This window comes from Vulpes vulpes, chromosome 13 (genome assembly GCF_048418805.1).
Source record: "Vulpes vulpes isolate BD-2025 chromosome 13, VulVul3, whole genome shotgun sequence".
Lineage (NCBI taxonomy): Eukaryota > Metazoa > Chordata > Mammalia > Carnivora > Canidae > Vulpes > Vulpes vulpes.
Genome location: NC_132792.1, coordinates 140,470,706 through 140,493,025, shown reverse-complemented (window position 1 = coordinate 140,493,025; position 22,320 = coordinate 140,470,706). Strand labels below are relative to the sequence as shown.

The window sequence follows — 22,320 nt, the reverse complement described above, 5'->3', positions numbered from 1 at the left end:
GTGACTGAGTTACTAGTCACTGGCGTGGTGTATCTGCTTGTCTCCTATTTACCCTGGCCTCTAAAATTAGGCCGTTAGCATTTGACTCACTTCCATAGTTCAAATCTGCAGTTTCGTGTTCGGCTGCCTGTTAAAGCCAAACTGCTTCTTGACAGGTAGTTCCTGGCATAGAGCAGGTGTTCAAATATTTGTTGAATGAATGAGTGATATTTAACATTTGCATGTCTCCTCTTCCCAGGCACTTTTTGTTTTCTAGATTGCTTTTTTTTTTTCTTGGTTTGGGGTTTTCTAGTGTTTGGGGGAAACAGAAAAAAAGCATTAGCCCCATGAGAAAGAACCTACCCTATGGGATGACGGGCTACATTTTTATACATTTAATGTGAAGTACAATTGAATCTCTTCCTTTAAATCACATGTTGACTTCTACTCAAAAGAGGAAAAATACTTTTCTTTATGATCTTCCATCACTCACTATTCTAAATATGAAGTTTTATTTCTGATTTGCAGTTTTGAGCTCTGGCGTCATGGCAGAAACGCAGTTAAGGAAAAGGAACATTTGGTTGAGGAGATGGGAAGAGTCACCATGTAGAATGCCCTTCTCTTCTTTGGCCCATTTCCCCTTACCTTCCTTCCTGTTCAGCCTTTTTGTTTTCTAGTTTGTCTTCCATGGTCCTGTTGAGAGAGATCAGCATTGAGTTGGAGATTGCAATATGTAAATATATCAAGTCAACACACTGGGTGCCTTACACAATTCTATATACCAATTATATTTCCATAAAAATAAATAATAAGTAAAATTCCAATAGCTGCCTATTTCCTTTTCTCTAAAATAGGGTATCAAAAATGTGAACAGAAGATGACCTACATCAGTATCAGCTAGAATATTTGTTTAAAAATGCATATTCCTTGGGCCGCTGCAGATCTACTGATCATGGGTCTTAGGCAAGGAGGGTCAAGGGTCTGCATTTTTAATCCAAACCCCAGGCATTTATGTTGTACCTCTTTTGAGACTCAGCTGCCTTTGACCAATGATGCATAAAGTACACGTGAGAAAATTTAATAAAAGACAATTCCAAATGCTTATACTTCATTTGTAGATCTTTCCACTTTACAATAAAAAGGCACACTTAAAAATATATATATATATATATTTTTTAATTTTTCTTTGAAAAACAATCATTTGAGAACTATTATTTTTGCTTTTCCTTTATTTTCAATTCTTATATCTTTTTTAAAAAAATATTTTATTTTATTTATTCATGAGAGACACAGAGAGAGACAGAGACATAGGCAGAGAGAGAAGCAGGCTCCCTCCGGGGAGCCTGATGCAGGACTCAATCCCAGGACCCTGAGATCATGACTGGAGCCAAAGGCAGCCACTCAACCATTGAGCCACCCAGGCGTCCCAATTTTAAATCTTTTTGTATGGATCTCTGCGCCACCTCTCTCTCTCTTTCTCTCCCCCGTCCCTCCCTCTTTACCTCTTCTCCCTCTCTCCCTCTCTCTCTCTCTCTCTCTCTCCCTTCCTCCCTCTATCCTTTCCTCCTCTTTTCCATAACTCTAAGTCCCAACTCCTCTTTCAATAGCAATGCTTACCTTATGATTTTGTTTTTAGCACTTAAGAGCATGATGTCATTAAAACAATGTGGCAGCCAGATCTTCCTCTGAGACTTACTAGCTGGATATTAGATTGCTTAACATCTCTCAGTTCCTGATACCTCAACACCAAAACAGAGCACCTACCTTGGAGTGCCTTTAGGAGATTTGAACGTGACTAAAGTGTATAAAGTGCTTGACAGAGATCCTAGCAGTCATTGCTCAACTGTTGGTTTTTGTGGTTATGAATTACAATGGTCACATGGGAGAGGATGTGTTAAAGAGAAAAACTGACTCCTTACATTAGGAGACCTTTAAATATTGTGATAGTTGTTAGGTTCTGAAGAGATAAAAAATGAGTAAGACTTGATCACTCCCCTCAAGTTGTTGAATCTTGTAGGAAAAGACAGATAAATGTGTAATTACATCTATAAAATGTAGTGTGTGGAATGTTGTAAGATGGTGAAGGGTTCAATGGAACCACTAAGGAGGGACTGATGAGTGTTTCTACTGCTTAGTGTCAGTTGCCTTATTGATATGTGTATATATATATATATATATATATATATATATATATATATATAGAAGAAATTTAAATACTTCCTTTATTTGCAATTGATTATTTCTATTTAAAATGGCACCCACGTCATGCCCTGACTCCAGCAGGCCTTTATGTACAAGAAAAAGCTGTTACATTCCTTAAGATGTCCACTTCCATCTGATTGAATACTTCTATAATAAATACAGAAACATATGTGGATTACTAATATAAATACCAGCCCTTAAGAGCTGTTCAGTGCACAACCTGTACAGCTACCCAAGGCAACCCCATAACTACAATATTTATCTCACACTGAGTTTCATGATTTTGTTTGGCAAAGAAAGTAATTAGGATCATTTTTCTAATGTAGACAAGCACCGTGATCCTGAACCCATTATCTTGTCACCATCATAGTCCCGGAGTGAAGGTTATACTGTAGTTTGCTGGGTAAGATTGTTCTCATTGTTAAGCAGTTCCACTGAAGTGTTGACTGAACATGTCCTTTAGGTGGATAGAGGAATTCTGAGTAAATTCATAGGAATTCATAGGAATTCATAGTCACCTCATAAATGATTCCTTATGTTAGGACTGTTAGGGTGGGCAAGAAGTATCAAACCTATGATGTTCTTCCATTCTGGAGTATGTTGTCTCAGACATTGTAAATATGTTACTGCATATTCATTAAAAATAATCTGAAAACACATATTAATAAAAATAGGAATTATGAATCACATTTTTGCCTCCTTCTCACCTGTGTTTACTGTCTACAGTTGATACTCCAGATCCGTATGTGGAACTTTTTATCTCCTCAACTCCTGACAGCAGGAAGAGAACAAGACACTTCAATAATGACATAAACCCTGTGTGGAATGAGACGTTCGAATTTATTTTGGATCCTAATCAAGAAAATGTTTTGGAGGTCAGTGAATCATTTGTGGACTGTTAGATGGTCATCATCCATGTGGAAGTTGCTGCTTGAGCTTGTCCCTTTCATGCCTTCTTTCTCCTTGGTTAGGTGTAGTTGGAGTCCAGCTGGGCAGCCTGCTACACTGGGTGCTAGCTGGTGTACAACAAGTGATGTGAATATCCAGTGGGAAACACAAGAGTCTGATAGAGCTGGGAAGTATCTTTTATCTTCCTCATGTGTTTTAGAGAAAACATATTTTCTATTATGAAGAGGAGGGTTCAAGGACAACAGAATAACAGTATCATCAAGGGATTATGACTTTAAAACAAGTTAACTTTATTCACTTAAAGTTTCTAACTGAAAATAATTAACTTTAAAAGGAATTAAAATAGATCTTTCCCAAAATGGTTGCATGGATTTTCTACATTAATTTACTTCTCATACTCCAAAATAGCATTTCCTCTGAGGGAGTGGTTAAGGTTCCATTTTTGAAAACATGATAATGAATAAGTCAATCAGGAAAATGAAAAAGTTTTTAATGATCATTTTAGTAGCAAATGTGTCAGAAAGAAAAGAGAAGACAAAGTATAACCCTTTGAGTATTGAGGTCTCAAGCTATTAAATATCATTCAAGAGCTTTCATTTTTTTAATGTGGTAGAAACTTTAGATATAATTTCCAAAAATTCAAGAGAAACCGTTTTCTCATAGTCTACCTTTTAATCTATACAGGTCACATTAATGGATGCTAATTATGTCATGGATGAAACTCTAGGGACAGCAACGTTTCCCATATCATCTATGAGAGTGGGAGACAAGAAAGAGGTTCCTTTTATTTTCAACCAGGTAAGCAACACAACAGGATTATTTCTCAACCTTATGTCAGATAAAAATCTATTCTGGAATTTATTTTATTTATTTGTTTACTTGAATGTTGGGCTTTTTAAAATAAGATTTTACTTTTTTTTTTGAGAGAATGAGCATGAGAAGGAGGAGGGTCAGAGGGAGAAGCAGACACCCCACTGAGCAGGGAGCTTGATGCAAAGCTTGATCCCAAGACCCTGGGATCATGAACTGAGTTGAAGCCATATGCTTAACTGGACTGGGCCACCCAAGTGCCCTTAAGTGTTTGTTTTAAAGAGAAAATTTTGTTTGCCCTTTTACTTCTTGTCCAAATCTTTTTTTTTTTTTTAAGATTTTATTTATTCATGAGAGACACACACACACAGAGAGAGAGAGGGAGAGAGAGAGAGAGAGAGAGAGGCAGAGACACAGGCAGAGGGAGAAGCCGGTTCCATGCAGGGAGCCTCACGTGGGACTTGATCCCGGGTCTCCAGGGTCACGCCCTGTGCTGAAGTCAGCGCTAAACCACTGAGCCACCTGGGCTGCCCTTGTCCAAATCTTTTTATTGTTCTGATATTTATAAACTTTGGTTGAGGTAATACACTAAATAATACAGAGACATTAATCTCTGTGGTTGTTTCAAGTGAGGCAATGGCTTTAACTTCCCCCCTCCCCCCACAACCTCCACCCAAGCAGGTCTAGCAAAACTTTTGGGAGGATAAAGGAATATGTAAAATTTGAGAGAAATGGCAGAGAGAGAGAGAGAGAGAGAGAGAGAGAGAGAATGAATGAGTGAGCTCAAAAAGAAAACTGTTGGAGGGCGCTCGGGCAGTTAAGCATCTGATTCTTCATTTCAGGGCTCAGGTCATGATCTCAGGGTCATGGGATCAATACCTGCATCAGGCTCCTCTCTCAGTGGGGAATCTGCTTTGGATTCGCCCTCTCCTTTTGGCCCTCCTCCTGCTCACATGCTCGTGTTCTCTCTTTCTCTCAAATAAATACTTCTTTAAAGAAAACTGTTGGAACATCCAAAGTGTTCCAGGGTTACATGTTTAGAAATAGATTAAGCCTCTGTGGAGGGATATTTCTACCTCAGATAATCCTCAAATAATTAGGGCTGCATCAGTGAAAGGTGAGCAGGAATTGTTGTGTTTGTTTTCTTTACACTTCTAGGTTTGCTATATGTATGAAATTTCAAAAATTAAGAAACAACAAAGCCCTAGAAAAATTATTCATGCAGCACAAACAATGAAGTTTGAATTTTATAAGAAACTACTTTAGTAGTTTACAATAAGAAATGTAGGTAACTGATGGATCAGTATCCAGAAGGCTGGTTAATGTATTAATTTCTTGTTGGGAGAGGCTCTGTATTTTTGCTCATCCTTGGAATGACTTCAGATTGCTGTCTTCACCCAAACTGCCTATTCCTTAACTCTCACCTCCTTTCTTAACTGTTATTATCTCAGGTGACCTCCTTTTTCTCTGAAGCCCTAAGGTAATGTCTGTGCTATTCATTGGGCATGAGTCATTTAAATCGTTCGATTTCTTATCTCCCTCCTTTTGCCCATAAACTAAAATCCTATAGGTCAGGAATACTGGTTATGCATACCTAATTACAGAGTTAATTCATAGCTTATATTTATTAAAAGGTTATATATACCTATTCAGGAACCAACTTAACCCCAAAGGGCTACCTGACCAGTTCATGCAAGCAGAGCTGCCCGGGTGCCTTGAGGACACTCTAGTCACACACTCTCTGCTGACTCCTTCGGCTGCTCCGGGAAGCCTGTCTTCTACATGTCTTACTCCGGTGCCAAGAGATACACTCCCATAGTCCTCTTAACTTTTTTAAAAGTTATTTCATTCATCCCTCTTGCATATGTTTATTGAAGTCCACCATGTACCCTCCACTGTGTTTTGTGTAAGGAATATAAAGAATAAGACACAGGAAGCTCTTCCCTCGGTTACCTATATGTGGGGTAGAGGTGAGGTAGGGACTGGAAGAGGAAGTGGGCATAGGAGATATAAACATGTGAGAAATGAAACCACCACACGGTGAGATAAGCAGCAATCAGGAATGTGTGGTAGGAAGACAGAATAAAGACAGACTGTGTTGTAAGAGGAAGCCAGGGACCACTGTATATGGGTAATGTCAGTTCCGTCCCTCGCTATCTATTTCATCCTGATGAATAGCTCTTCTGTGCCTTGATTTACTCATCTGTAAAATGGAGATAATATCTCATAGGAGAGTTTATGATAACTCATTTATAATTGAGTTAATTTTATTTATATATAATATATCCATGTAAAAATATATAGTATAATGTATATTACCTCTACATACATTATAAATATATTAGGTGTAATTATTTAATTATACTTTAATGCAGTTTATTATAGAAGATATAGATTCTATGTTAATTTATATATTAAGTATAAAATGTATTACATATGAAATATATAATGATGCTTGGTTGTAGAAATACATACAATACTGTATGCACAGTTGGGCTCTGTGCAGCGTCTATGAAGGTTTCTCTCTTTCTCTCCCTTTGAACCCTCCCCGCTCTCTCTCTCTCAAATAAATTAATTAATTAAAAAATATTGTATGCACATGGACGTATACATACATAATTATACTTTTATATATGCTTTTTAAAAAAAGATTTTATTTATTTATTTGAGAGACAGTGAGAAAGAGAAAGAGAGCACAAGTGAGGGGGAGGGTCGGGGGAGAGGAAGAAGCAGACTCCGATGCAGGGCTCGATCGCAGGACCCTGGGATCATGACCTGAGCCAAAGGCACTTAACGAACTGAGCCACTCAGACACCCCTAGATAGACTTTTATGTCTTATTACATAAGATACAATGTATTGCTTTGTTTATGTATTTATTATGTAATTTATTACATATTAAACATATAACAATGCTTTGTTATAGAAATATATATCACTCCTATATGCACATGGATGTATACATCCATACATATAGTACTTAGAACATCTTAAGCACTATATAAATGCAAAGGCATGGAGTCTTGAAAGAAGAAAGCAAGTTGGGGCCTGGCAAGTTACTAGGCTTTGTTGGTACAAGTTGATGAGCGGAGGGTGGGGGTAAAGTTTAGAGATGGTCGAAGGCTAACATTCTGCAGCCTTCCGAAGACATGCTGCTAGGATTGGTTCTCCATCAATGGTTGTTGAGAGCTTTGTAAGCATGGATTGGCCTTTCCAAAATATGTTTTTCTCCCTCTTCAGTCTGATGATAAAGAAGATATTGTAGGGAAACATGCATTTCCTCTCTTCCTGTCATTTCCTATGGTTAGCTGTGTAACCTCCGGGCTCTAAAAAAGATGTTCTACATTCCTGAATTTAAAGTAGCTTACATAATTAGTTTCTTTAGTGTGCCTGAGAAAACAGTTGGCCAAACAGCATTTTTTTCTTCCCTGTGTTCTTAAGAGTCCTATCTGAAGGACAATTGTTTGTTTTGGTGACCTGTGATGGTAGAGGGGAGGAAGGTGCATACAGCTGGGTGGAGAGCCCCTGGCATTCCCCAGATCACGTGGTGGGCCCTATGCAAGCTCTCCAGGCTTGCCTCACCCTTGAACCCCATCTTTCAGAGGAGTATGGGCTTCTTTCCACAGTGTTCACAGAGATGAGAGAGAACAGACTGTGAGGGAATAATGTGAGAAAAGAAGTTTTTAAACTATTCTTGAAGATGATTATAGCAGTCTGAAACAGTAAAAAAAAAAAAAAAAAAAAAAAAAGCACTCGGATTTGGCAAAGAGAGAACACGTTGCCAGCCAAGACATTATTAGCAAAAAATTCATCAAAATTTTGTCATCCAAAAGTCAATACTGAGTCAACATAGAGTGATTTCTGTGGCCAGCAGCCAGATAGAGAAAGAACAGGAGTCTCCAACTGGAGATTGCCAGATTCCCACGGGGCTTGCTCTACCCACTCAGAGAATTGGGAATTGGGAGATCCATTCTCTCATTTTGTCTGGGTCACTAATCTCCCTCTTGAATGTTTGATTTATCGCTCTTTCTGTCTTATTTTATCTCTAAAATAAAAGTTTTGGGATCCCTGGGTGGCGCAGCGGTTTGGCGCCTGCCTTTGGCCCAGGGCGCGATCCTGGAGACCCAAGATCGAATCCCACGTCAGGCTCCCGGTGCATGGAGCCTGCTTCTCCCTCTGCCTGTGTCTCTGCCTCTCTCTCTCTCTGTGTGACTATCATAATTTAAAAAAATAAAAAAATAAATAAAAAATAAAATAAAAGTTTTGATGAACTTATTTCTAAGATCCTTTCTAATTTATAAAATTCCATGATTTAGAAAAAATATATTTTTTCATATGACCATTTTCATTCAAAAAAAGTTTAATTCTTTCCATTTTACAGATATGGAAACAAAAATAATAATAATGCAATAATAAAAATATTTCATTTTGTGCCCACCCAGGGACTCAAAAAAAAAAATTCTTTATTATGTGATTTTAAAATACTGACCTAGGGGATCCCTGGGTGGCTCAGCGGTTTAGCGCCTGCCTTTGGCCCAGGGCATGATTCTGGAGTCCCGGACTGAGTTCCACATCAGGCTCCTGCATGGAAGCCTGCTTCTCGTTCTGCCTGTGTTTCTGCCTCTGTCTCTCTCTCTCTCTCTCTCTGTCTCTCATGAATAAATAAATAAAATCAAATAAATAAATAAAATACTGACCTATTATTTTTTAATATGAGAATTTGAGCAACTAAATTTTTGCAGCTAAAACTTTGCAAAATGTTAAGAAAGCTACAAAAAGTTCATTTTCAAGGAACTAATAATCTGTTTGGAAAGGAGTAGGCATTCATGTGTAAGCCAATAAGTAATACAATAAGCAGTGTCATGAGGCATGTTCATTAATTTACTTAGGAGTTATTAAACACTTGTTATGTTCTAGGCAGTATTCTAGGTGATTAGCAAAAAAGTAGAGGATATGATAGATGATGTTCTGGTTCCCAGAGAGCTTGCATTCTAATGGGTAGGGTAAATAGGAACAGAAAACAAAGGATAATCAATACAACATGAGCTATAGATAACTACTGTGAAGAAAATACAACAGAGGGATGTGATAGGTAATAGTTGGTGGGCAACTAAAGTTTACGTAGTCAGGGAAGCATTATAAAGCATTATATTTTTCTCTAAATTTTATTATAAAAATTTTCAAGCATAAAAAAACTTGAAGGATTTGTATTACTGCCATAGAGATTCTACAATTAAAATTTTTACTATATTTTACTTTGCCACACATTTCTCCATCTACCTATCCATCAGACCATCTTACTTTTGAAATATTTATTTATTTATTTTAGAGAAAGAGAGGGAGAGAACATAAGCGGGAGGGGTAGGAAGAGAGAATCTCAAGCAGACTCCTCGCTGAGCACGGAGCCTGACTCTGGGCTTGATCTCACGACCCTAAGATCAGATCTGAGCTGAAACCAAGGGTTGGCTGCCTAACCAACCATACCCCCCCAGGCGCCCCAAACTGTGTTACTTTTTTTATGCATTTAAAAACAAATTGGGAGGGGGCACCTGGGTGGCTCAGTGGTTGAGCATCTGCCTTTGGCTCAGGTCATCATCCCAGGGTCCTGGGATCGAGTCCCACATTGGGTTCCCCGCAGGAAGCCTGCTTCTCCCTCTGCCTATGTCTCTGCCTCTCTCTCTCTGTGTCTCTCATGAATTAATAAATAAAATCTTTAAAGAAAATAAATAAATAAATAAATAAATAAATAAATAAATAATAAAATAAAAACAAATTGCAGGGGCACCTGGGTGGCTCAGTCAGTTGGGTATCTGACTCTTGGTTTCTGCAAGGGTAGTGATGTCGAGGTCATCCAGCCCTTCCTTGGGCTCCACATGCAGCAGGGAGTCTGCTTAAGATTAGCTCTCTTCCTCTCCCTCTGCCCTTCTCCCCGCTCATGTGCTTTCTCTAAGTAAGTAAGTAAATAAATAAATAAAATCTTTAAAAAAAACAAAAACAAAAACAAATTGCAGACAACACTGTGCTTCATACCTAAACCCTTTAACATATCGTTCACTAGAGTTTAGTACTTATATAGTATAATTTTAAGTGCCAAATAGTGTAGATAATATATACAATGAGAGTTATAAGAAGGAATTATTCATTCATTCATTTCACAAATAAGTATTGAACACCTACTGCGTGACAGACAGCCTTCAGGAACTACCTGTTTAGCAGTGAACAAAACAATAAGAATCCTTATCCTCATGGAACTTATATTTTATTTAGTAAGAGACAAGAAGCAAGATAAATAAGTAAAGCTTACTTATGTTAGTTAGTGATAGCAATAAGTGCCAAATAAACCAGGGAAGGAGGAAAGAGGTGTTTGTATATGTATGTAAAGGGGTTGCAAATGCAATTCCAAAAATGTGGCTAGGAGCATCTCCAATGATGGGGGAGGGGCAGAAGTCTCTCTGAGTAGGAAAGTCCTGAAATGGAAGTTTGCCTGGCATGTTGAGTGACAGCATATGGCTGGAACACACAGAGAAAGAGTAGTAGGGATTGTGGTAGGAGATGAGGACAGGACGGTGAAGGGGGATGGGGTTTCAGGGAGTTAGAGTGGCTATCAATGGTTTAGGCTTGTCCTTAAAGGAAGGATGTGGTTGGATCACTAATGGGGTGGAAGGCCATTCTGGTGAAGAGAATAGCCGGAGCCTTTGCTCATAGTCATGGGACTTGGAAGGGCAAGTGTGTTCAGGAAACGGGCCTAGAGCAGTGTGATGGGAGCAGAGCACGGGCATAAAGGAAGGTTGGGTACACTGGGATCAAACTACAGCAGAGCTCAAATTTCAGATGTTAGAATTTAGATGTTTTCTTACCGATAGCAGTGAATCATGGAAGATTTTTGCCTGGGTAACAGGGAATTTTGAGCAAACAGGATCTGGCTTCTTCCTCAGGTGTATTTATTAGTAAGCAACAAGTTAGTAGGCAAAGAAACAGTGTTTCCTAGTGAAAACCAAAAGGTTGATGCAGCTTTAGCAGACCACTTCTGTGGCAAGGGACAAGGATGAGGAGCTCAGGGTGACTTGAGCTAAGTCAGTGTGGCAGCAGCTTTCCTGTGTCTGCTGTGTGAGAGCTGAGTGGAATGATTGCTGGTGGCAGCGAGGACCAGCTGGAGCTGCAGAGTGGGAATTTACAGTAGACCTGGCTCTTTCTGAGACTGCGAGTGATCATTCAGTTTTTGAACTTTTTTTGTTGTTTATCATTATTTGTTGTTTTTAGGAGAAAGCCATTCTTAGGGCTGGATCCACATTTTTTTTTTTTCTAGCTGACATTTAAGGTTAGGTTGTGTTTATTGCAGTCACAAAGTGAGAGAGCTTCAGAGTTGTCATTTGAAAGAAATAGGCAGGACCTGCTATTTTGGACTCCAGGCTCAGAGTCAGCCAGCCAACTGCCTGGGTTGGAATCATGATTCTGCTACTTATTCCCCATGTTAATGTTGAACAGATTATTTTTTTCTTTTCCTCTTTGCCGTGCATCCTCATTTGTGAAACAAGGTTGTATATAGTACTACCTCTTAACGTTGTGGTTTAGTTAAATTAGTCAATAAATGGAAAGTTTTAGAACAGTGCCTGGCCCAGTAAGCACTAAATAAATATTAGATATTCTCATTCTAATTGTAACTGGCCAGATTTAACTATTTGCCATGCTTCATGAAACGGACTTAACTATTAAACTTAGTTATTTGTTGGAACTTACCAGAGTGAAGTTAGATGTAGAGCCTATAAGGTTAGTGATCGTTTAGCACACTCCAAAAATATTTCAGTCATCCATCACTGAATATATCACATGTGGCTGTGGCTTATAGAATAAGATATGGAGAGATAACAGCTTTCGAATTTGGCGTGTTTTGGGTAAACAAAGTGACCCACTTCAGAGAATCTTAAAAATGCAGAGGTTTTAAAGTACGATAAGTAAGAGTACACTTCTTTATTCTTTAGATGAAATTAGTTTGTTTTGGCCAATTCTTTGAGGGAGGTATAGCCTCTAAAGTTTACATGGCACAGTGCTTTTATTTGCCCTCTTTATTTAGATGTTGGTGGTATTGGTTAAAAATAGCCTTGTCTCATGGCTTCTGTGACATCTGATTCTGGCTGATTGCTTTCTTTGGTTATTGCTTATCCATGACTGCAAATTTGAAAATTAATGAGGTTCTATAGAAGAGAGAGTGGCAAAGCTTTAAAAAGATGGTAGTTTTGATGCTGAATTCAGAATGTGAAGTGTCAGGATGATTTTCTTTGGGAAACTGTATTGACCTATGAAGACTAAGGCTACAATTTAGTTAAGTGAATGAGACAAAACAGAGCTTGGAAGGGAAACAAGAGAACTGTATACTTTTATGAGAATTCTGGGGGATGTTTGGCTAAGATGTGAGTGCCAGCAGATGGATGCAGGTCAGAGTTCAGACATAGGTCAGGCATTCCTGGCTTTAAGAGAGAACACATTTTTATTTGGGGGTGCCAGCAATGAAAACCTAAGTGAGTCTTTTTTTGACACTTTCCTAATTTATAACTTTTAAATTATAGGGCATTTTAGAATGTTATGTCTCCTTGGGTCCTCTACTAGACCTAACGCCCATCAAGGAACAGAATATGTTCACTTTAATTACTATTGCATACCTAGCCTGATACACCTGAGGTGCTTGAATCGTTTTTGGATAAATGGATAAATGACTACACTTATGGGAAATACAAAAAACCTGGGAAGTGCTCAGACAGGAGTAATGAAGGTAAATTAAGAGGAGAAACTAGAGTCTGAGAACTTCCCATTTGTAGAAAAAGAAGTAGCATTTTGGTTTGATAATATTGCTCTAGGAAATCTGGTTTAGAATTTCCAATGTCTACATACGGAAAAGGGACCTTATGTCAAGGAGAAAGAGATCATCCTCAAATGTAAGAAGGAAACCTGCATGAGAGAGTGGAACATGACTATAGGGCAAATAATGTATTTTTTTAATCTTTCAAATCTTTTAAGACCATTTGGGATATTTAGGGGGCCACAATTCTTGGATGAATGGATTAGATGATTCCTGGTAGTAAATACAAATTTTTTTTTAATTAACAAATCATACATGTTGACTAGAGTTACTGTGGTGATCATTTTGCAATGTATAAAAAAGTTAAATCATTGTGTTATATACCTGAAATTAATATAATGTTAAATGTTACGTCTCAATTAAAAAAAAATAAACATCATATATATTTTAAAAAGTGACTTTAGCAGTATCTCATTGAATTTTAAACTTGCAAAATTTGCCTAGATGTGATCTGGTTTGTCTTGGTGGAATTGTGATTTCCACCCTACACTTGAATTGCCTCTTGTTCAGATCCATCTCCACTTCCTTCTTCACTGGATAGAGTTGCAGTGTATGGAAACATGATTTTTAGTAAAAGTGGCCCTTATTTTTAAATACAACTTTAATTTTATCATGTACAGGTCAGGTATATACAAATAAAGCAGAAAATATTCTGTAATTCACTCAAAAGATATAAATGATTATTGAACCTGCATGGTGATAAGTTTCTCTTTTTGTCCATCAAGGAGGGGAAAAGAGGACATTAAGTCAGGAGGGATCAGAATTCAAAATAATGTTTTATTGATGGTAAAGTTTGTAAATGCTGGAGTATACTGATCAGCAAAGGCATAACATACTTGAAGAGCTCTTTACTAATAGGACAGGTTCTCAAGTTTAAAATCATTTGTGTGCTTCTTTTTGTAATAATAATTTTAAATGACCTCCTCAATGCCAGTCACTATGCTTGTTGCTTTATCTTTATCATTTCAAAATGATCTTGAAAAGTTTGCGAGAGAATTAGTGGATTAAATACTTTAAAAATTATTTTTAAATCTAAAGTGGCTTCTTTTATATAGTTTCTTTCTTCTAGGTCCTCACCTTCTCCCTTCCAGGTGTACAGCTTCCATTGTAAGCATCTCAAATTGCTTTCCGCTGTGGAATTCAAAGATGAGATTGTTGTTTTTCGCAAGAATGTACAATGAGTACAGTCTGCTTCTCACATTTATAATTCCTAGAAGAGGTGGAGTTCTTCTCATTTGTCTGGCTTCTAGCTAAGCATTATGGGGGTGGGGGAGAGAGCCAGAGAGACTTGGTCACCTTTCCTTCAAACTGCTTTGATACTGCAAGCAATGTGGAAGACCATGATGCCGTGTGTGGGAAGGAATTTACAATACTTGTTTAATGCCTCACAGGAAGTACATATTTTTGTGGCTATTGTATCTGAACTACAAGTTTCGGGTCAAAGGGTGTGGAGGGATTGTAAATGTCAATCTTCATCGCATGTCTAAGTATAGCACATCAAGTGGGAGAATTTAAAATTTCCTCCAGATGGTGGGTGATCCACTTGGGCAACACGTGGAAGTGAGGATCCCGTCTGACAAGTCCCATCACAACACATTCTGTAGTGCTCCACATGGTGGGGAAATCCCGTGTCTTCCCTTCTCTTATCCTGCCTTCATTTAGAAAGTCTTATCAATCAGTGTAGGATTATGAATGTCTTAGCCAAGAAGCACTGTGGGTAGATGTAGACATTCTATGCAGAAGGCAAATATGACCACGAACATAGCACAGTTGCTTTTCCTTTTATTTATTAAGTTGTCAGGACAGGTAGACATTAGATATATCTAGACATTGAATATCTTAAGATCTAAATTGTTTAGGGACCTGCCAGTTGGGGGAGCCATCTTTTTCTCAAGTGTGTCACGACGCAGTACCTTGGACTAGGAAGCCCATTTCAGCCTTGAATCTTTCCATTTGTTAGAAAACTTCACAAAGGGTTGCAACATTGTTCTTTTAGTTTCCATTCTTCTGTGATATGTTTGCCCTCTGGAGATAGAAACAATAAATCTAGTCTCATTTAACCCCAGCTTTTATATATATATTTTTTGGGAAAAAAACAGACCATGTTTTACCCATGTCTTGTTTTTCTCCCTAAATATCCAAAGCAACCTCATTCACTATAAAGTTTTCCGAGCCCTCTTTGGGAAAGATTCTATTTGAAATTTAGAAATAGGGAGTAGACATGATATTCTGGGACATGGTCTGAGCAGTGCTGCACTGGTAGAAAGCAGTTATGTTAATTGTTTAGAAGCCAGTCACCTTTTTGACTTAAAACTGAACTCTGATTCATCTGGGCATGTGTAATTCTATTTGTACCAGGATTCTTGAATATTTTGTTAACTTAAAAGTAATTTGATATGCTGCCTTGATACATAAAGGTCATAGGATTTCATTGGAACCGCCGTCTGTGTTAGACCAACCCATGATTTTATATTTAGCAGCAATGAAATGTTTCTTGACAAGGAAATATTGCCTTGTGTGCTCCCCTCATGCACACATGCGCAGTAATTCAATAGGTATTTATTGATTATGTGTTATTTACCAAACTGTGTAGTGAACTATTAATAGAGATTTGTGTAAGATAAAGTTTACAGTTTAGTGGGAGAGGCAAATTCTTGTACAGATGATTTCAGTACCTTTTTCTTACTCATAAAATGCAGTCCTGAGAATTAGCCATGAACTTACTTTAACCTTTTGGAAAGCTTCTAATTTGTTTTTTTCCATCCTCTGAAACTAAAAAGAACACAAAGCCAATAATCTATACCATTTTGTGTTGCTTCTAAAAACATCCTCTTCACCTTTTAAGAGGCATGTCTGAGTTCCATCTGAAGGTATTGGACAGATTCACTCTAACTATATTCTATGCTAACTGATAAAATAAAAATTATAGCACCTTTTTACAATTAGGCAGCAGCCTTTAAAACATTTTCTCATTTGGTTCTCATAACAATCTAAAATTACAACAGCCAAACTATGGAAAGATCCCAGATGTCCATCAACAGATGAGTGGATACAGAAGATGTGGTATATACATACAGTGGAATACTACTCAGCCATTAAAAATGAAATCTTGCTATTTGCAACAACGTGGATGGAACTAGAGGATATTAGCTAAGCAAAATAGGTCAATCAGAGAAAGACAATTATCATGTGATCTCACTCATGTGTGGAATTTAAGAAACAAAATAGAGGATCATGGGGAAGAGAGGAAAAAATAAAATAAGACGAAATCAGAGAAGGAGACAAACCAGAAGAGATTCTTAATCATAGGAAACAAACTGATGGTTCCTGGAGGGGAGGTGAGTGGGGGAATGGGCTAACTGGGTGATAGACATTAAGAAGGGCACAGGATGTAATGAGCACTGGGTATTATATAAGACTGATTAATCACTGAATTCTACTTCTGAAATCAATAATATATTATATGTTAATTGCATTTAAATAATTTTTTTAAAAAATATAAAATTATATTATTCCTAACTAATGACAGGGATAATACTGAGAGGATCTTTCCATACAACAGATATATAGTCTCTGGAAAGACACCGTTTAATACACCTTTTTCTCTGTAGATATTAATCACTGTCTTTTCCATTAATCCAAAATTGGCCTGTTGGCAGAACTGGGTACTCCCATAAACTTGGGTGGCTCACACAGTGTTGAAAAATAAAAACCTGAGACCCACCTCCCATTTGAAGATGCTTCCTGAGCTGGCCACAGGAGCTGGCTTCTGGTCCTGCTGCCACTTTGGATAGGTGTTCTGTCTCCAGTTTATTACAGCCCACACTTGTCATAAATGCACAAATGCTAGGCTTTCTTGACCCACGGGGAGTTCCTGAAAAATAGGCACAACATCTTCATAGTTTTTAGCATTCAGGCAGTTTTTATGTTTCATGCATAATGATTGTAGAACTCAACTACTTCATTTTAACAAAGGAGGAAAAACTAACCAGAGGCAATTCTTATGTTTACTAAAATGACCAATTAAATAGATTTATATCACAAAATATAGCTATATATATATTTATTGAAATGCATTCATAATTTAGGGTCTTCATGAAACTTTATTACTTTTAATTTTAGGATTCTTTTAGGTTAAAAATAACCTGGCACTCAAAAATTGTTTTGACCTTGTTTGCATTATATGTAACACACATCCATTTTATGACCTAATCTGATTAATACATCTGTTCTAGGTCACTGAAATGTTTCTGGAAATGTCTCTTGAAGTTTGGTAAGTGCATTATATTTCATTGGGTGGAAAATACTGTGAGTGATCTGCTGACTTATTTTAATTGTTAAAGGGTAAAGTTTGAAAATATGAAATAATTCTGACAGCTTTGAACATAAAAAACACATTATACTTTTCTTTAACTCCTCCCTAATGATTACTGCACTAAAAACTAAAAAATTGAATATCTTTACTTAATTTTCCTGTAGTTTGGTCTTTAAATAATAAAGTTTAGGGCTTAGAAGGTCAATAATAAGGGCTTTTAGAAAGAGTCCTCCTTCAGGTTCATTTCCCGTAGAAATGAACAGATATGGTTATTTAAGCCTATTCTTCATTGTTGTTTCAGATATATATTCAAAAACATGAAAGTAAACTAAACAGGAAGCTATAAAAATGAAAAACTGAAAATTGAAACTGTTTTTGTTCATGGAGATCAGTAGGACTACAAATAGTAAAGTTCCATGAAGCATGTTGCTCTTTCAAAGTGGTCTCCAAAACAAATGTTGGAAAATTGTTTATTTATTTTCAAATGGTGCATCTTAGGAGAGTCAAGCCTGCCTGGAAAATTAGCAGGATCTAACACTGAGTTCATTACATCTCACCTCCCTCAAACTCTCTGAGTCTCCTTGAACTTCCCCTGTTGAAGTGGGTTTTACCAAAGTAAATAGTACACATTTATTTTACCCTAATACATAACATTCTTCTTTCATGTGATTTGCCAAATGAATGAAGATGGCTGCATTGATATTGGTTAGTATTTCTTTCTCTTATTTTGTTTCTAGTAACATGTTGATTCAACTTAGTAAATTATTACATAAGTTACCACTGTCCCTCAAGATATGTCAGGAAGTATCAAAAGGCAGTCCTAGTAATTGAGTTGTGTTAGTCTGCATTGTATTGATTCTTGCTTAAAAGTGGTATATTTTAGGGATCCCTGGGTGGCGCAGCGGTTTAGCGCCTGCCTTTGGCCCAGGGCACGATCCTGGAGACCCGGGATCGAATCCCACGTCGGGCTCCCGGTGCATGGAGCCTGCTTCTCCCTCTGCCTGTGTCTCTGCTTCTCTCTCTGCCTGTGTCTCTGCTTCTCTCTCTCACTGTGTGCCTATCATAAATAAATAAAATTTAAAAAAAAAATTAAAAAAAAAGTGGTATATTTTAGCATGAGATTAGAAAAAATTTTTATCTGACAAGGAAGTCATGCTGTTTGTCTTAATGGAAAATTATCTTCATTGCTGTAATTAGGACTAATTATGTAAAAGAAATTTGCTGTAACAAAGCATAGTTATCAAAAAATGTAGGAAAAAACTCAACTAAATAAGGTACATGTGTCCAGAAGCAATTTACTGTATGTTTATAATGAATTTTAATCAAACTCTATTTTTATGTGTTTGTCTTGACGCTGAAATGGAAATGTTCTTTAAAGAAAAAACTTTCAATGGAATGTCTTCCATTAGATATAAAATAATCAAGAAAGAAAATTAGATAAAGGGAAAAGCAGAGAAAATGAGTGGGAAATATCAGTGAGGGTGACAGAATAAGAGGGACTCCTAACTCTGGGAAACAAATAAGGAGTGGTGGAAGGGGAGGTGGGCGGGGGGATGGGGTGACTGGGTGATGGGCACTGAGGGGGGCACTTGATGGGATGAGCTCTGGGTGTTATGCTATATATTGGCAAATACAAAAAAAAAAAAAGAAAATTAGAGATAATACACAAAAGAAGAAATAAATGAACCAAACTTCTCTTACTATATTTATAAAATTACTCAACATTTTAAAATTTTCTTTTACATATTTTTGCTAATATCTTTAAACATCTTTGTTCATTGCTCTGTTCACAGATTCTTTTTTAAATCATACTCCTTGTGCTTAATATAAGAGAGTGATCATCATAGTATATTATAAGGAGCATGAGTTCCAGAATAAGAATCCCTGGTTTTAAATCTGCCTCTTGCTAATTATGTTAACAGTTGAAACATTTTTAATCACTTTTTTACTCATTTGTAAAATAAGAAAACAGTGCATTATAAGCATATGGTGATGATTTAATGAGATCTCCTTTAGAAAAAGTATTATTTTATTTAATACGAAACAGAAAAATTTTCCACATGTGTAACACATATTCATAGTAAAACTGTTTGTAATAGTTTACAGAAATTAGAAGCAACCTCAATATGCATGGATAAATAAATTATACTATAATCATATAATGGAAATACTCCACAGTAGTAAAAATGTTTGAATTATTTCTATTTCTTTTTAATTTAATTTATTTATTCATGAGAGACACATAGAGAGAGGCAGAGACAGGAAGAGGGAGGAGAAGCAGGCTCCATGCAGAGAGCCTGATACGATACGGGACTCAATCCCAGGACTCATGGAACACGCCTGAGCCAAAGGCAGATGCTCAACACTGAGCCACTCAGGCATCTCAGAATTTTTTCTATTTCTATATCTATTTATATGAATCTCAAAAACAAAATGTTCCATGGAAAAGAAATTGCAGAATACATACAGTTGATAGCATTTATAAAAAAATTAGAAACATGTAAAATGACTCTATATATTACTTAGCGATGTAAATATATACTATAAAATTATAAATAAACACACTGGAATAGTAAAGAGCAAGTCTAAGGTAATGGTTACTCTAAGGAGCAGAAAAGGAAACACAATTGAGGTAGATTAACAGAGACAACTGTGCTAATGAGATTTTTATTTCTTAAAGTGGTTAGAAGGTACTCAATCTAATATATTATAATAAATAATGGAGAGTTTACCCTAAGACTTGACTTAAAAAATGCTCATTCACTCTTACCTCTTTTCCTCCTTGTTACCTAAGCCTCAATAATCAAATTTAATAACTGTGTAATCCAATGTTTTAATATATACTGACCATGTTTTTAATTATTGGATGATATGGTTAAATGATCTTTTCAAAATTTACAGTTAATTTTTTAAAGATTTTTATTTATTTATTTACTTGAGAGAGACATAGAGAGAAAGAGAGAGCATGAGCAGGAGAAGCAGAGAGAGAAGCAGACTCCTCTCTGAGCAGGAAGCCCAACACGGGGGCTCAATCCAGAGCCTCAGAATCACAAACTGAGTGGAAGGCAGATGCTTGACTGACTGAGCCACCCAGGAGCCCTACAGTTAATTTTTTTAAAGTAGATGTCCAAAAATAGAGTTACTTAGTCAAAAGGAATACACATTTTTATTATTTTTGGTGCTCATCACAAAAGCACTTCCAAAGTGTTTTTGCAGATTTATATTCCCAAATGAACTTATGATAACATTGTTACTTTGCCTTTCACCCAAGTACTGGAAAATAGATACTTCAAATATTTCATAAAAATTATTAATAATACATTTGAAACTAATGATGTACTATTATTGGCTAATTGAGTTTAAATTTAAAAATTATTAACAATAGCAGTATTTTTAAAATTTGCTAATGAAGCTAAATATTCTACTGGTTTTCATTTTTAATCATATATGCTCTTTTGTGAGTTACCCATATTTGTCCTTTGAGAATTAAAATATTATTTGTAATGATCAAATATCATTACAGAGTACATAGCCCAGAGGCAATGAAGTCTCTTCTTTTGGTCTACATTTCACAAGGAAGAAATACACTGAATTAATAGAAATGATGCTTCAACTTAATTGATTCTGAAGGGAAGGACTTTTATGAATAGTAAGGAGGCAGTATTCTATTAGTGAAATTCTTGCTTCCTATGTTTGGATTTATCACATTACAACATAGATTTCTAGGTTTTCTTGTTCTGGTTTGTTTTTTTTACTATTTTTAAATTCAGTAGCTGATTTTAGAGTTCAGTATTGGACCTGTCTCATTTGTGAGGCATTGCTGCTGCATTGTGGAAAATACATCACGTATTTGCTCTGTGCTCCTAATCAATAAGAACTTCAGTGTTTTTGATCTGTAATATGGAGTCATAAAAATAATGTATTGTATAATAATGTATAAGATCCATTCCCATAATTTCTGCAGTGATACATAACTATATATCTAATGTGGTTTCTGGCATAGTATAGGTTTCTGAGAAGTTGCTGCTGCCATTCTTAGAAAGGAAGGGTTATATATACATGTAAGGGTTCTGAAATCCTCCAGCCATAACTTATTTGGGGGGGGGGCATCTTGTTGACAAGGCAATTCATTAAGATTGGAATGTTAGTGTTTTGTCATGAAGAAGTGAGGGATGAAGGGCCCAGGGAAGGAATTCTTGGTCAAGGAAATGTGGGAAATACTGTGCCAAACAGATCTAAAAGATAAAGTCTTTACCATGATAAGATGAATTTATTGGGGGCTGTTTGCTTGTTTTTTTGTTTGTTTTTTAAACATCTCATACTCTATTTTTGGGAAACATGCCTTGGAACATGAGGCTTAAGACTGCCATGATTTTATCCCCTTATTTCGGGTCCCTTTCTAGGAAATGGCTTGAGGGGAGCAATGAGCATGTATCAGTAGCTACTTGGGACTGATTGATTTATAACAGGGTTACTGGGGATGTTGGCTCATGACTGTCTGTTTTATGTACAGTTCATCCCCAGACCTCCGATTCAGTATGGCTCTGTGTGATCAGGAGAAAGCTTTCAGACAACAGAGAAAAGAAAACATAAAGGAAAACATGAAGAAACTCTTGGGTCCAGAGAATAGTGAAGGCTTATGTTCTACACGCGATGTGAGTTGGAAACATTTCAAATGTTATTATAATTTAATAATAATGTTGTTTGTACTCTCTCCCAAATTTCACCCAAATATGGACATATTAAGATGGATTGAGCATTGTATCTTCAGTTTTTTTTTAATTTATATTTATTTATGATAGTCACACACAGAGAGAGAGAGAGGCAGAGACATAGGCAGAGGGAGAAGCAGGCTCCATGCACCGGGAGCCCAACGTGGGATTCGATCCCGGGTCTCCAGGATCGCGCCCTGGGCCAAAGGCAGGCGCCAAACCGCTGCGCCACCCAGGGATCCCAGTATCTTCAGTTTTTTAAGATAAGATGTTTCATAAATACAAATTCTTTGAGGAAGATCATCACAAATGCTGCCTGTATTTAGTAATATTAATCAGATCCAGTTTTAAAAAGTTGCAGAGACATACTTATGCACAAACAAGATACTTATTAGTTTGAAAAGTTTAGCCTCAGATGGAAAAGTCTCATTGAATTTATTTTATTTTTATTATTTTTTAATTGAAGTATAGCTGGCAGTGTTACATTAGTTTCTGCTGTACAGGATAGTGATTCAGCGAGTCTGTTGGTTATGCTGTGCT

The 22,320-nt window shown here is 36.8% G+C and overlaps 1 protein-coding gene across 7 annotated transcripts in view; it reads left to right on the top strand.

Annotated features, from left to right (window-relative positions):
* PLA2G4A (phospholipase A2 group IVA) overlaps positions 1 to 22,320 on the top strand; it is a 151,571-nt gene that overhangs the window by 59,847 nt on the left and 69,404 nt on the right. For all 7 annotated transcript variants that reach the window (XM_026001209.2, XM_026001210.2, XM_072733147.1 and 4 more), the window contains 4 exons: positions 2,908 to 3,056; positions 3,775 to 3,888; positions 16,989 to 17,026; positions 21,582 to 21,723. In XM_026001209.2, the coding sequence (XP_025856994.1) occupies positions 2,908 to 3,056; positions 3,775 to 3,888; positions 16,989 to 17,026; positions 21,582 to 21,723 (443 nt within the window). The remainder of the gene's footprint in view (positions 1 to 2,907; positions 3,057 to 3,774; positions 3,889 to 16,988; positions 17,027 to 21,581; positions 21,724 to 22,320) is intronic.